Source organism: Lissotriton vulgaris, chromosome 7, assembly GCF_964263255.1.
Source record: "Lissotriton vulgaris chromosome 7, aLisVul1.2, whole genome shotgun sequence".
NCBI classification, from domain to species: Eukaryota; Metazoa; Chordata; class Amphibia; order Caudata; family Salamandridae; genus Lissotriton; species Lissotriton vulgaris.
Window position 1 is genome coordinate 1827379 of NC_141695.1, and position 14917 is coordinate 1842295.

At 49.2% G+C, this 14917-nt stretch overlaps 1 protein-coding gene across 1 annotated transcript in view; it reads right to left on the reverse strand.

Annotated features, from left to right (window-relative positions):
• LOC147700477 (putative cation-transporting ATPase 13A4) overlaps positions 1–14917 on the reverse strand; it is a 567847-nt gene that overhangs the window by 56339 nt on the left and 496591 nt on the right. The window contains exon 29 of the mRNA XM_086928422.1: positions 7978–8162. Coding sequence (XP_086784548.1) covers positions 7978–8162 — 185 coding nt within the window. The remainder of the gene's footprint in view (positions 1–7977; positions 8163–14917) is intronic.

The window sequence follows — 14917 nt, forward strand, 5'->3', positions numbered from 1 at the left end:
CTGGAGATACCCATTAAGGGACCATCTCTCAGGGAAGCCAGGAAGGGTTTCGCAGCGGTCGAAGCACCTTGGGACCCTCCGGGTAAGTAGTGCGCTATATATATGCCTATACATGCAGGTTCCAAGTCCTGATGTGTAAGCAGGTTAGGGGATAGGTTCAAGGTCTGATGAATGTCCAATTATTGTCCTAGGGAAGTAAAACAACGTGGAGGGGACCACTATGGAAGCCATCTTGGGGTCAGGCAGCGGACGGTACACTGTTACACTGGTGGCCCTCCTAAGGTCAGGCATCTGGCAGTTAGAGTCAATATCCAGGACATTTGCCGTCAGAGAATAACAAATCCAGCGTGCACACACCATCACACGCACAGACATGCACAAGTACACACAAATGTGAGCACACACTCTCATATGTGCACATACACACACACAAGCACCTATACAGAAACATCCAAAAATACAAGCACATATACAGAAACATTCAAAAACACAAGCACACATAAAATCCCATGCTCTAGTACTAAAACATCCAAGTACATGCACACGCAAACACCATCACATGCACAGACATGCACAAGCACACACAAATGCGCTTACACTCTCATACACACACACACACAAGCACACATATAGAAACTACCAAAAAACACAAGCACACATACAATCACATGCTCCAGAACAAAAATACCCAAGGACGTACACAAAGGTACATGCACACACACGTACTTAAAATACTTATGTTGACAGTGTAGTTGTAACTGATACATATAAAGCACATTTCTAATGTTTTCCCTTTCAATACCACCACAGCCGTGGTATCAAGATTCTGCCTGTGGTGGCGGTCGCACTGACCTGATACCGACATTTATGACCCATCTTTTTATATCTGGTTTTTAGATTGGTTAAACTACTCAATTTACCTTAGTCTTCATCACCTCCGGCTGGAGGCTGATTGGTAAGATTTTTATTGTGTACATAGGTCTCTATTACCAGTTGTCGCACTTGGCATCAGGGTTATCTTTTCTCACACTATGGTGGGTTTCATGATTTGTAAATAGTCCTTATTGTGGGTGTGGCACTTTATTCCTGGTGTTAGATACTTCTTAGAGAATGTTTCTGTTGCTCTCCCCCTTGGGTGATTAGACGATACCTAGCAGGCAAGGTATAATTTGGTGTATCTATTTTTAGATATATACGGGCAACCAGTCCTGATGATGGTCCGATGGATTCCATGTAACCAACGAGGGACCGAAACGTCGACGCACGACACCACTTTATTTGTTTCATTGTTTGAATGTTTGTTACAATGAATGAATCTTGGTTATAATTACTATTGTTTTGCATGGTAATGTGTTTCCTATGCTAAAAAACAAAAGGTGTCTAATACTACAATCAAAAGTGTATATATTGTGTAGTATTCCTTGTTGCCATAAAAAACTTTTTGATAAAAACAAAATAAAATAACAGTTCTTAAAACTTTAATTCCCTTGCTGCTTTATAAATTCATGATCACGGCTGTGACGGATATTGATTGAAGAATATTGTGTAAAGCAATTCCTACGGGGACAATTTGTAATTTTGTTACTGATTGTAATCGGGCAGTGGGACCACCAGGAAGGCGGTGGTCGGGCTGCGCCTGCCGGGATCCTCATTAGGCCCTCAGTTTTGAACGAATGTCTGAACTTAGACCAATGTAGACTTTGGGTCTAAACTTAGACCTTAGGTTTGAAGTTAGACTTTGGGTCTAAATTAAAACATTAGGGGGCAGATTTACGAGCCCCTTGCACCACTTTTAACATGGGAAAAGTGACGCAAAAGTTGCGCAAGGGGCTTGTAAATGTGCCCCTAGATCTAAAGTTAGAGTTTAGGCCAAAGCTTAGACTTCAGATCTAAACTTACAATATTTTGTACCAGGGCAGCACTGCGAGCTTCTAGCTGTGCTTCTCTATGTCACAATAAATGGGCAGAAATGTAGCACATTCACAAGAGACAGCGCATTCCTGTCCTTTCTGCCTGTGCAGAAACTGCAGCCCAGCGCCAATGCAGGCACCTTTGCACCGTGGTGGAAGCGTGTCTGTGTTGTTGGCATGGTTTTGTTTGTGCAGAAACACACATTCCTGCACAAAGACAATAAAAGGAGGCAGAATGCAGCACACCTAGAAAGAGGAAAAAACGAGGGAAAATGTTGACATTTATCCTCTTATGCCTGCATTGGGAAGAGGTGTGGCGCAGCGGCCAAGGTGTCTGACTCCGGACCACGGGGTTCACGGTTCGATCCCCGGCGGAAGGTCAGCCCAGCACCATGTGACTCTGGGCAATAACTCACTCAATCTTCCCGAGAGCCCCCAGCGCCGGGAAACCCCTTCGGAGGTAGCTGTGCGCTTTACACATTCAAGGTTAAAAATTGGGAAGGTGTTAGTTTTGGCGCCGTCCCAGATTTACACTTTGTTGTAAACCTGGGGCAGAGTCAAAAGCCATGGCTGCTGCATGGAAACACACACAGCAGCGCCCATGGAACGCAGCACCTTACTCTACATTTACTAGGCCATGAAAAGCCATGCAGGGTAGCTTTGCGTGGCCTTGTAAATATGGGCGCACACTGCGCCTCCGGAGCATCACAAAAGTGCCTGCACAGCCATCGTAAATATGCCTCTGAGACTTTAGGTCTAAACTTAGACCCCGGGTGTAAAGTTAGACTTCAGGTCTAAACTTAGAGCTCAGGTGTAAAGTTAGACTTCAGGTCTAAACTTAGAGCTCAGGTGTAAAGTTAGACTTCAGGACTAAACTTAGAGCTCAGGTGTAAAGTTAGACTTCAGGTCTAAACTTAGACCTCAGGTGTAAAGTTAGACTTCAGGTCTAAGCTCTAAACTTAGACCTCAGGTGTAAAGTTAGACTTCAGGTCTAAACTTAGACCTCAGGTGTAAAGTTAGACTTCAGGTCTAAACTTAGAGCTCAGGTGTAAAGTTAGACTTCGGGTCTAAACATAGACTTCAGGTGTAAAGTGAGACCTCAGGTGTAAAGTTAGACTTCAGGTCTAAACGTAGACTTCAGGTGTAAAGTTAGACTTCAAGTCTAAATTTAGACCTCAGGTGTGAAGTTAGACCTCAGGTGTAAAGTTAGACTTTAGATGTAAACTCTAAACTTAAACCTCAGGTGTAAAGTTAGACTTCAGGTCTAAACTTAGACCTCAGGTGTAAAGTTAGACTTCAGGTCTAAACTTAGAGCTCAGGTGTAAAGTTAGACTTCAGGTCTAAACATAGACTTCAGGTGTAAAGTTAGACCTCAGGTGTAAAGTTAGACTTCAGGTCTAAACGTAGACTTCAGGTGTAAAGTAAGACTTCAGGACTAAACTTAGAGCTCAGGTGTAAAGTTAGACTTCAGGTGTAAAGTTAGACTTTAGGTGTAAACTTAGACCTCAGGTGTAAAGTTAGACTTCAGGTCTAAACTTAGAGCTCAGGTGTGAAGTTAGACCTCAGGTGTAAAGTTAGACTTTAGGTGTAAACTTAGACCTCAGGTGTAAAGTTAGACTTCAGGTCTAAACTTAGAGCTCAGGTGTAAAGTTAGACTTCAGGTCTAAATCTAGACTTCAGGTGTAAAGTTAGACCTCAGGTGTAAAGTTATACCTCAGGTGTAAAGTTAGAATTCAGGTGTAAAGTTAGACTTCAGATCTACAGTTAGACCTCAGATCTAAGTTTTACCTTTGTGAATCGGGTCCATACAGTTTAGCCCCCACAAACGTGCATGATTGTGAGTTTTCTCACATAATCTATTTTTTCCTGCATAGGATCTCCCACAGCCAATAACTAGGAGCAGAGGTACAAACAACTGGAATGACATTTTACTGTTGTGATTATGTTTGTGATTAAAATCAACTACACCTGCAAAACACAGTGTTAAATGTTCACTCGTGAGTGTTTTTATTTGTTCACCAAAATATCACTTGGAGGCACAATTCGTTTTGTGAATCCGGCCTTTGATGCCACAGATTAAACATTTTGAATTTCTTAGATATTCAGAAGAGCAAAAAAAGCAAAAGAAAACCACTTCAAAAATAAGAAGTAGGAACAATAGGATGGAAGAAGCCAGGTGACCCCTCTAGCTCGCCTTGCAGTGGTCCCCCACTCTCATGTTGGCCTACTTCTCCATCTGCTGCTGGACCCTAGGCTGAGGCCCAGGGAGAGGCCCTGCTTCTATATCTGCTGCTGAACCCTAGGCTGAGGTCCAGGGAAGGGCCCTGCTTCCCTATCTGCTGCTGAACCCTAGGCTGAGGTCAAGGGAGGGGCCCTGCTTCCCTATCTACTGCTGAACCCTAGGCTGAGGTCCAGGGAGGGGCCCTGCTTCCCTATCTGCTGCTGAACCCTAGGCTGAGGTCCAGGGAGGGGCCCTGCTTCCCTATCTACTGCTGAACCCTAGGCTGAGGTCAAGGGAGGGGCCCTGCTTCCCTATCTGCTGCTGAACCCTAGGCTGAGGTCCAGGGAGGGGCCCTGCTTCTCTATCTGCTGCTGAACCCTAGGCTGAGGTCATGGGAGGGGCCCTGCTTCCCTATCTACTGCTGAACCCTAGGCTGAGGTCAAGGGAGGGGCCCTGCTTCCCTATCTACTGCTGAACCCTAGGCTGAGGTCCAGGGAGGGATCTTGCTTCTCTATCTGCTGCTGAACCCCAGGCTGAGGTCCAGGGAGGGGCCCTGCTTCCCTATTTGCTGCTGAACCCTAGGCGGAGGTTCAGAGAGGGGCGCAGCTTCTCTATCTGCTGCTGAACCCTAGGCTGAGGTCCAGGGAGGGGCCCTGTTTCTCTGTCTGCTGCTGAACCCTAGGTTGAGGTCCAGGGAGGGGCCCTGCTTCCATATCTGCTGCTGAACCCTAGGCTGAGGTCCAGGGAGGGGCCCTGCTTCTCTATCTGCTGCTGAACCCTAGGCTGAGGTCCAGGGAGGGGCCCTGTTTCTCTATCTGCTGCTGAACCCTAGGCTGAGGTCCAGGGACTGGCCCTGCTTCCCTATCGGCTGCTGGACACTAGGCTGAGGTCCACGGAGGGGCCCTGCTTCTGTGTCTGTTGCTGAATCTTAGGCTGAAGTCCAGGGATGGGCCCTGCTTCTGTATCTGCTGCCGGACCCGAGGCTGAGGTCCAGGGAGAGGCCCTGCTTCCCTATCTGTTGCTGAACCCTAGGCTGAGGTCCAGGAAGGGGCCCTGCTTCCCTATCTGCTGCTGAACCCTAGGCTGAGGTCCAGGGAGGGGCTCTGCTTCCCTATCTGTTGCTGAACCCTAGGCTGAGGTCCAGGGACGGGCCCTGCTTCCCTATCTGCTGCTGAACCGTAGGCTGAGGTCCAGGGAGGGGCCCTGCTTTCCTATCGGCTGCTGAACCGTAGACTGAGGTCCAGGGAGGGGCCCTGCTTCCCTATCTGCTGCTGAACCGTAGGCTGAGGTCCAGGGAGGGGCCCTGCTTCCCTATCTGCTGCTGAACCGTAGGCTGAGGTCCAGGGACGGGCCCTGCTTCTCTATCTGCTGCTGAACCCTAGGCTGAGGTCAAGGGAGAAGCCCTGCTTCCCTATCTGCTGCTGAACCCTAGGCTGAGGTCCAGGGATGGGCCCTGCTTCTCTATCTGCTGCTGAACCCTAGGCTGAGGTCCAGGGAGGGGCCTTGCTTCTCTATCTGCTGCTGAACCCTAGGCTGAGGTCCAGGGAGGGGCCCTGCTTCTCTATCTGCTGCTGAACCGTAGCCTTAAGTCCAGGGGGAGTCCCTGCTTCTCTATCTGCTGCTGAACCCTAGGCTGAGGTCCAGGGAGGGGCCTTGCTTCTCTATCTGCTGCTGAACCCTAGGCTGAGGTCCAGGGAGGGGCCCTGCTTCTCTATCTGCTGCTGAACCGTAGCCTGAGGTCCAGGGGGGTCCCTGCTTCCCTATCTGCTGCTGAACCCTGGGCTGAGGTTTAGAGAGGGGGCCTGCTTCTCTATCTACTGCTGAACCCTAGGCTGAGGTCCAGGGAGGGCCCCTGCTTCTCTATCTACTGCTGAACCCTAGGCTGAGGTCCAGGGAGGGCCGCTGCTTCTCTACCTACTGCTGAACCCTAGGTTGAGGTCCAGGGAGGGGCCCTGCTTCTCTATCTGCTGCTGAACCCTAGGCTGAGGCCCAGGAAGGGACCCTGCTTCCCTACTTGCTGCTGAACCCTAGGCGGAGGTTCAGAGAGGGGCCCTGCTTCTCTATCTGCTGCTGAACCATAGGCTGAGGTCCAGGGAGGGGCCCTGTTTCTCTGTCTGCTGCTGAACCCTAGGTTGAGGTCCAGGGAGGGGCCCTGCTTCCCTATCTGCTGCTGAACCCTAGACTGAGGTCCAGGGAGGGGCCCTGCTTCCCTATCTGCTGCTGAACCCTAGGCTGAGGTCCAGGGACGGGCCCTGCTTCCCTATCTGCTGCTGAACCGTAGGCTGAGGTCCAGGGAGGGGCCCTGCTTCCCTATCGGCTGCTGAACCGTAGACTGAGGTCCAGGGAGGGGCCCTGCTTCCCTATCTGCTGCTGAACCGTAGGCTGAGGTCCAGGGAGGGGCCCTGCTTCCCTATCTGCTGCTGAACCGTAGGCTGAGGTCCAGGGACGGGCCCTGCTTCTCTATCTGCTGCTGAACCCTAGGCTGAGGTCAAGGGAGGGGCCCTGCTTCCCTATCTGCTGCTGAACCCTAGGCTGAGGTCCAGGGATGGGCCCTGCTTCTCTATCCGCTGCTGACCCCTAGGCTGAGGTCCAGGGAGGGGCCTTGCTTCTCTATCTGCTGCTGAACCCTAGGCTGAGGTCCAGGGAGGGGCCTTGCTTCTCTATCTGCTGCTGAACCCTAGGCTGAGGTCCAGGGAGGGGCCCTGCTTCTCTATCTGCTGCTGAACCGTAGCCTGAGGTCCAGGGGGGGTCCCTGCTTCTCTATCTGCTGCTGAACCCTAGGCTGAGGTCCAGGGAGGGGCCTTGCTTCTCTATCTGCTGCTGAACCCTAGGCTGAGGTCCAGGGAGGGGCCCTGCTTCTCTATCTGCTGCTGAACCGTAGCCTGAGGTCCAGGGGGGGTCCCTGCTTCCCTATCTGCTTCTGAACCCTGGGCTGAGGTTTAGAGAGGGGGCCTGCTTCTCTATCTACTGCTGAACCCTAGGCTGAGGTCCAGGGAGGGCCCCTGCTTCTCTATCTACTGCTGAACCCTAGGTTGAGGTCCAGGGAGGGGCCCTGCTTCTCTATCTGCTGCTGAACCCTAGGCTGAGGCCCAGGAAGGGACCCTGCTTCCCTATTTGCTGCTGAACCCTAGGCGGAGGTTCAGAGAGGGGCCCTGCTTCTCTATCTGCTGCTGAACCATAGGCTGAGGTCCAGGGAGGGGCCCTGTTTCTCTGTCTGCTGCTGAACCCTAGGTTGAGGTCCAGGGAGGGGCCCTGCTTCCCTATCTGCTGCTGAACCCTAGACTGAGGTCCAGGGAGGGGCCCTGCTTCCCTATCTGCTGCTGAACCCTAGGCTGAGGTCCAGGGATGGGCCCTGCTTCTCTATCTGCTGCTGACCCCTAGGCTGAGGTCCAGGGAGGGGCCTCTGGGGCAGTCCTGGATAGGTTTCTGTGCTTGAGAATACATGGAGGGTTGTGATGGGACAGGGAGGTTGGAATCCCCTTTAAAAGTATCATCATATCTTGATATTCTGGGTTGTGAAACCAGAACCCTAGTTATAAACACAAGACCATAGCATGTGGGCCCAGAGGAGGACATTGCTGCACCGTGAAGCCGAGTGGATGAATGGGTGGATGTACAGTGGATCCTGCAGGTCGGCGCTGCATAAGCGAGATCAGCGGCAAACCAGAGAGGCCCCTGCGGTTGGCCTTAGCAGGGGGCCATTGACCTCAAGCGGTCAGGAGGAGGGGAATCCTCCTCTTGCTTTGAATGGGGAGAAGTAACAAGGATTCAACTAAGAGATGAAATGCTCATGCGGGGCGCTGACCCGGAAGTAAAGGGAGAGTTAGAAACGTAAAATGTACTCACAGTTGGTGTACATAGGCTTCCGGAAAGGCTTCCCCTTAGACACAACAAAGCTTGTTGAGATAAAGCACATGGAAGTGGCAAACCACAAAGAGGTGGATTCATAACTTTCAGAAGTGATCTCTTCCCTCAGAGTGCTGTTGTGAATTTCATTTGACAACAGGCTTTGGTTGGATGAACTGCAAGAGCTGCAAAAAAAATAAGTATTTTTGAATCCAAGAAAATACTTGAATAAATATGTGGCAAAGCAGGGTGCAACCTTTCACAAAGTTCCTCAACATTGGGAGTGTTGGAAAAACAACGTGAACCTTTCAACTTTTAATTTGTATCTAAAACCTGTTTCTTTAGTGTCTCATTCACTTTCTTTGTTGGGATGAATAGTATACATGCTCCAGATGACTGTGATGACACGGTCTGCTACTGCACACTATGCACACACCTCCACAACGCCGGTATCCAAGAGAAGGCCCTGGACTGGACCACCTCCTCCCTCTCCGGCAGAACATGAAGCGTCCGCCTCCCCCCTTTCCGGTCCGAAGCCACCGAGTTCTTATGTGGCGTACCCCAAGGCTCATCCCTCAGCCCAACGCTGTTGGACATCTACATGGCACCGCTCACACACGTCGCCCTACTGCACAACATCAACATCATCTCCTACGCCGAGGAGAACCAGCAGATCCTCTCCCTCACCAAGGAACCCCACACCACCAAAACCAACCTCCACAAAGGAATGAAAGCTGTCGCCGAGTGGATGAAGAACAGCCGACTGAAGCTAAACTCAGACAAGATGGAAGTCCTCATCCTCGGCTCCACCCCCTCGGCCTGGGATGCCTCCTGGTGGCCGATCGCACTGGGAACAGCTCCTACACCCACCACCACGCATGCAACCTAGGGTTCATCCTCGACTCTACTCTCTCCAAGACAAAGCAGGTCAACGCCGTCTCATCCTACTGCTTCAACACCCTCCACATGCTCCACAAGATCTACAAGTGGTTCCCCACCAAAACGAGAAGAACAGTCACCCAGGCCCTCGTCAGCAGCAGGTCTGCACACCTGATCCTCGACATCCCCCACTGCAGCCACATCACCCCCCACCTGAGATACCTACACTGGCTCCCCGTCAACAAGAGGATAACCTTCAAGGTCCACACCCCCGCACACAAGGCCCTCCACAACACCGGACCAGCATACCTCAACAGACGACTGAGATTCCACACCCCCACCCATCAGCTCTGCTCCGCCGACCTCTCCCTTGCCACCGTCCCCCGCATCTGAAGATCCACCTCTGGCGGCAGATCCTTCTCCTTCCTCGCCACCAAGACCTGGAACACCCTCCACATCCACCTACAGCAGACCCAAGACCTGCTGACCTTCAGAAGACTCCTCAAGACCTGGCTCTTCGAGCAGTAGCAGCATTTCCCCTCCCCCCCAGCTCCTTCAGACCCTCACGGGTAACATGTGCGCTTTACAAATGGTCTGATTGATTGATTGATTGAAACATTTAAGGGTAGGAGAAGTCTCTGTTACATGTACCTAGCCATTTCAATCAAACTCTACTAAAAAATAATTGATTTAAGTACCTGGACTTACAAGAGGCTTACACAAATCTACAGACTAAAGACAGATCAATGCACATTAGCTGAGCCACCAAGATGCTGGAATTGGGCAAAAAACATGAAAGCTATTGAAATCCATCTACAACTGAGCAAATGAAAAATGATGCAGATTGAAACTAAAGAACCAGGAAAAAGAGTTGACCAACATAAGTTCAGATAGGTAAGTATACTTCACACAGGGGGCTCTGGTGTCCCTGGGGTGTGCCTGTGTGCCACTCTGCTTGAGGCCATCTCAGACTGACAGACAAGCTCTATTCCTGTGTTGATACAAACTGCTGTGGATCGGGTCACTCAAATTGGGCTTTAGGATGTGTGACACCCCCTCCCCCATCGAGGCCAGGCCATGAAAGAACTACCGTCTGTAGAAGCTGCTTCATCTTATGGGGCGACGGACATTTCATCCCGGATGAAAAGGCTAAACACTGACCCTTCATGGTAAATCCATCCAGTCTGTCAGAGTTTCTTCTCTAACTTGCCTAAGAGAGTGAGATGCACGCGTGTAGCATGTTGTATGTGCATGAGTAGGATGCACATGTGTGACAGGGTGAATGTGTGTGAGTGAGATGCACACTTGCAACAGGTCGTATGTTCATGAATGAGATGCATGTGTGTTACAGGGTGTATATGTGTGAGTGAGATGCACATGTGTAACAGGTTGTATGTGCGTGAGTGAGATGCAGGTGTATGACTGGTTGTATGTGCATGAGTGAGATGCACAAATATGACAGGGTGTTTATGCGTGAATAAGATGCAAGCATGTAACAGGGTGTGTGTGCATGAGTGAGATGCACACGTGTAACAGGTTGCAAGTGTGTGAGTGAGATGCACGTGTGTAATTGGGTGTATATGCGCTAGTGAGATGCACACATGTAACAGGTTATATGTGCATGAGTGAGATGCACATGTGTGACAGGTTGTATGTGCATGAGTGAGATGAGCGCATGTGATAGGTTGTATGTGCATGAGTGAGATCCACACGTGTGACCAGTTGTATATTTGTGAGTGAGATGCACGCATTTAACAGGTTGTATGTGCGAGCATGAGAGTCACGCATGTGACAGATTGTATGTGCATGAGTAAGCAGCACGCGTGTGACAGGTTGTATGTGCATGAGTGAGATGCACATGTGTGACAGGTTGTATGTGCGTGAGTGAGATGCACACATTAGTCGGGTTGTTTGCGTGAGTGAGATGCACACATTAGTCGGGTTGTTTGCGAGAGTGAGATGCACACATTAGTCGGGTTGTTTGCATGAGTGAGATGCACACATTAGTTGGGTTGTTTGCGTGAGTGAGATGCACATGTGTGACAGGTTGTATGTGTGTGTGTGAGATGCACACATTAGTTGGGTTGTTTGCGTGAGTGAGATGCACACATTAGTCGGGTTGTTTGCATGAGTGAGATGCACACATTAGTCGGGTTTTTTGCTTGAGTGAGATGCACATGTGTGACAGGTTGTATGTGCGTGAGTGAGATGCACGCATTTAACAGGTTGTATGTGCATGCATGAGATGCACACATGTGACAGATTGTATGAGCATGATTGAGCAGCACGCGTTTGACAGGTTGTATGTGCATGAGTGAGATGCACATGTGTGACAGGTTGTATGTGCATGAGTGAGATTCACACATTATTCGGGTTGTTTGCGTGAGTGAGATGCACACATTAGTCGGGTTGTTTGCATGAGTGAGATGCAAACATTAGTCGGGTTGTTTGCGTGAGTGAGATGCACACATTAGTCAGGTTGTTTGCATGAGTGAGATGCACACATTAGTCGGGTTGTTTGCGTGAGAGAGATGCACACATTAGTCGGGTTGTTTGCGTGAGCGAGTTGCACATGTGTTACTGGTTGTATGTCCGTGAGTGAGATGCACACATTAGTCAGGTTGTTTGCGTGAGTGAGATGCACATGTGTGACAGGTTGTATGTGCGTGAGTGAGATGCACACATTAGTCGGGTTGTTTGTGTGAGTGAGATGCACACATTATTCGGGTTGTTTGCGTGAGTGAGATGCACACATTAGTCGGGTTGTTTGCGTGAGTGAGATGCACATGTGTGACAGGTTGTATGTGCGTGAGTGATATGCACACATTAGTCGGGTTGTTTGTGTGAGTGAGATGCACACATTAGTCGGGTTGTTTGCATGAGTGAGATGCACACATTAGTCGGGTTGTTTGTGTGAGTGAGATGCACACATTAGTCGGGTTGTTTGCATGAGTGAGATGCACACATTAGTCGGGTTGTTTGCGTGAGAGAGATGCACACATTAGTCGGGTTGTTTGCGTGAGCGAGATGCACATGTGTTACTATTTGTATGTCCGTGAGTGAGATGCACACATTAGTCAGGTTGTTTGCGTGAGTGAGATGCACACGTGTAACAGGTTGTATGTGTGTGAGTGAGATGCACGTGTGTAACTGGGTGTATATGCATAAGTGAGATGCACACATGTAACAGGTTATATGTGCATGAGTGAGATGCACATGTGTGACAGGTTGTATGTGCATTAGTGAGATGAGTGCATGTGACAGGTTGTATGTTTGTGAGTGAGATGCACGCATTTAACAGGTTGTATGTGCGTGCATGAGATGCACACATGTGACAGATTGTATGAGCATGATTGAGCAGCACGCGTTTGACAGGTTGTATGTGCATGAGTGAGATGCACATGTGTGACAGGTTGTATGTGCATGAGTGAGATTCACACATTAGTCGGGTTGTTTGCGTGAGTGAGATGCACACATTAGTCAGGTTGTTTGCGTGAGTGAGATGCACATGTGTGACAGGTTGTATGTGCGTGAGTGAGATGCACACATTAGTCGGGTTGTTTGTGTGAGTGAGATGCAAACATTAGTCGGGTTGTTTGTGTGAGTGAGATGCATACATTAGTCGGGTTGTTTGCGTGAGTGAATTGCACCTATTAGTCGGGTTGTTTGCATGAGTGAGATGCACACATTAGTCAGGTTGTTTGCGTGAGTGAGATGCACACATTAGTCGGGTTGTTTGCGTGAGTGAGATGCACACATTAGTCGGGTTGTTTGCGTGAGTGAGATGCACATGTGTGACAGGTTCTATGTGTGTGAGTGAGATGCACACATTAGTCGGGTTGTTTGTGTGAGTGAGATGCACACATTAGTCTGGTTGTTTGCATGAGTGAGATGCACACATTAGTAGGGTTGTTTGCTTGAGTGAGATGCACATGTGTGACAGGTTGTATGTGCGTGAGTGAGATGCACGCATTTAACAGGTTGTATGTGCGTGCATGTACTTCCCTTTTATTCTCAAACCCCATCCTCCCACTATAGGTTCACTCCAGATTTTTGCAAGACTTTTTTTCCTTCTCCTCTTTACTTCCATTTGTTTAGAAACCCCTGGCCATCTCTTTGTTCTTCTCTGCGCCCCCAACCTTTACACTCACCCCCTTTTCTCTTCTCATCTCTTTTTCGAGCTCTCCTTTCTCAGTCCAGCTCCCCTTCCACATTCATACCTCCTAGAATCTTGTCCCCCCCATCTTTCCTTCCTTCCTCTTTGTAAGGCTGTCTTTTAAAATCAACATTCTTCTCGAAAATATAATTTCCGTAGTGAAGGTATTTTGTCATATTAACTGTTCTGTAAAAAGAATGTTGTCAGCTTGTGTTTGATAGGCTTACCTTCTTCATTTTAGGAATTAATTAAATTCATGCATTGCGTGGTGTCTCCGGGGACAGGGGACTTCCGAGTCTATTTGCAGCTGGAAGGGGGGGGCAGCTATATTAGAGAGAGAGGCTCTGTAGGAGGGGGGCTACATTATCCCTCTGCATGCCCCCAGACCTGTTCATTCTTCTGTGAACACAGGTCGGAGCAGCCAGGTCGTTGGGTGTCTGGTTCTGAGAAACAAACCAGCAAAAGAACCTTATGTTCAGCCTCTGTGTCAATCCAGTTTGGTGGAGAAGAAACAGACTTAACAAAGCACAGTCATTTCCATCAGCAAAACAAAAGCATTATGTTGACCAGCCATAAGATCCCAGCGGTGGTCAGATCCTTTCGAAGAGCGCCAATGCCTGGTAAGGATTGCTTACAGTCTAGAGGACTGTCCACTCAGCTCAGGTGATTCAAAGAGGTTTTCTTGAGGATGATACAAGATCACAGGGAGACCACAAGTAGATCAGATTAAGACCCCACCAGGAGCAGCCAGCAGGCAGCTCAGCCCAGTCACCTGTGACTTCTCTGACTGATCCCCAACTTCTGACAGCATCATCACATTAACATTCTGCTGGTGGTAGAAGAGCATTGCATTGACATTAGCAGGATAGAACAACATTCTTACCAAAGAAAGGTGAAAGGAGAAGTGTTTCTAGGGACCAGGAGCGAACATAGAGTCAGATCTACTTCCAACAACTTGGCACAACTTTTAACAAGATGCAACTAATGAGTAGAAAGATCCACCAGTCACCTCGTTGTCCTCATCAACTCATGTCCAAAACCAGACACAAAGCGCCTAGACTGCATTCATTCATGTGTGTTCCTGTGCCCAGCACAATGAGCCTGCGGCATTGAGAAGGGTTCACTGACCTCAAGGAGGCGTCAGTCTGTCTGCAGCTTCAGTAGACGTGTTTTATCAGCAGAGCTATGGCTTGTCTGCTAAGAAATGAAGCTTGAAGGAGCACCACAATCGTATTTCAATTTCCAAGTAGTAGAACTGGCGGGACAGTCAATGCCTTGTGTACTCTATGTGTGCTGGTGGAAAGTAGGTTTCTAGATCACATCAGCCTCCAAGAATGAGACCTGAATGAATCCCATCATGAAAGCCAAGTCCTGGATGAAAGCCTCTAGGTCATTTCAGATGCATCGAGGTATTACCATTAATGGCGGCCACCTGTCGGCAGGGTTTGAAGTGTCTCCCAGCCCCGTGAACAAGCAGTGGAAGAAAGTAAAAGAAAAGCAACAGAACACCAAGGACTGTCTGTGTCCACCCACTGGTTCCATCCAGGCTGAATTAAAAGAGATATGTTGACCGTCCATTCTATCTACAATGCGGTCAGAACTGCCCGCGAGAGCCGCTGCCCAGAGAGGACCCCTTAAGATACAGCGGAATGTGTAAAGGAGGTCTTCTTTTCCAGTCAGTGTTCTTGGATATCGGCTATCTCCATGAAAACAGAGAGGGGACAGGAGAAGTGTTTTAGTGATCTTGCAAATCATAGAGTTAAATCAGTTCGAGCAGGGAAATGTTTTCTTCATCCAGGACACACCACCATTTTTGTTCCTCAGGTGTGGAGTTTGATTCTGGATCACATTTACTGTTCCAACACACTGGAAAAGACCTGCGCTCTTGGCTATAGGAACATTATC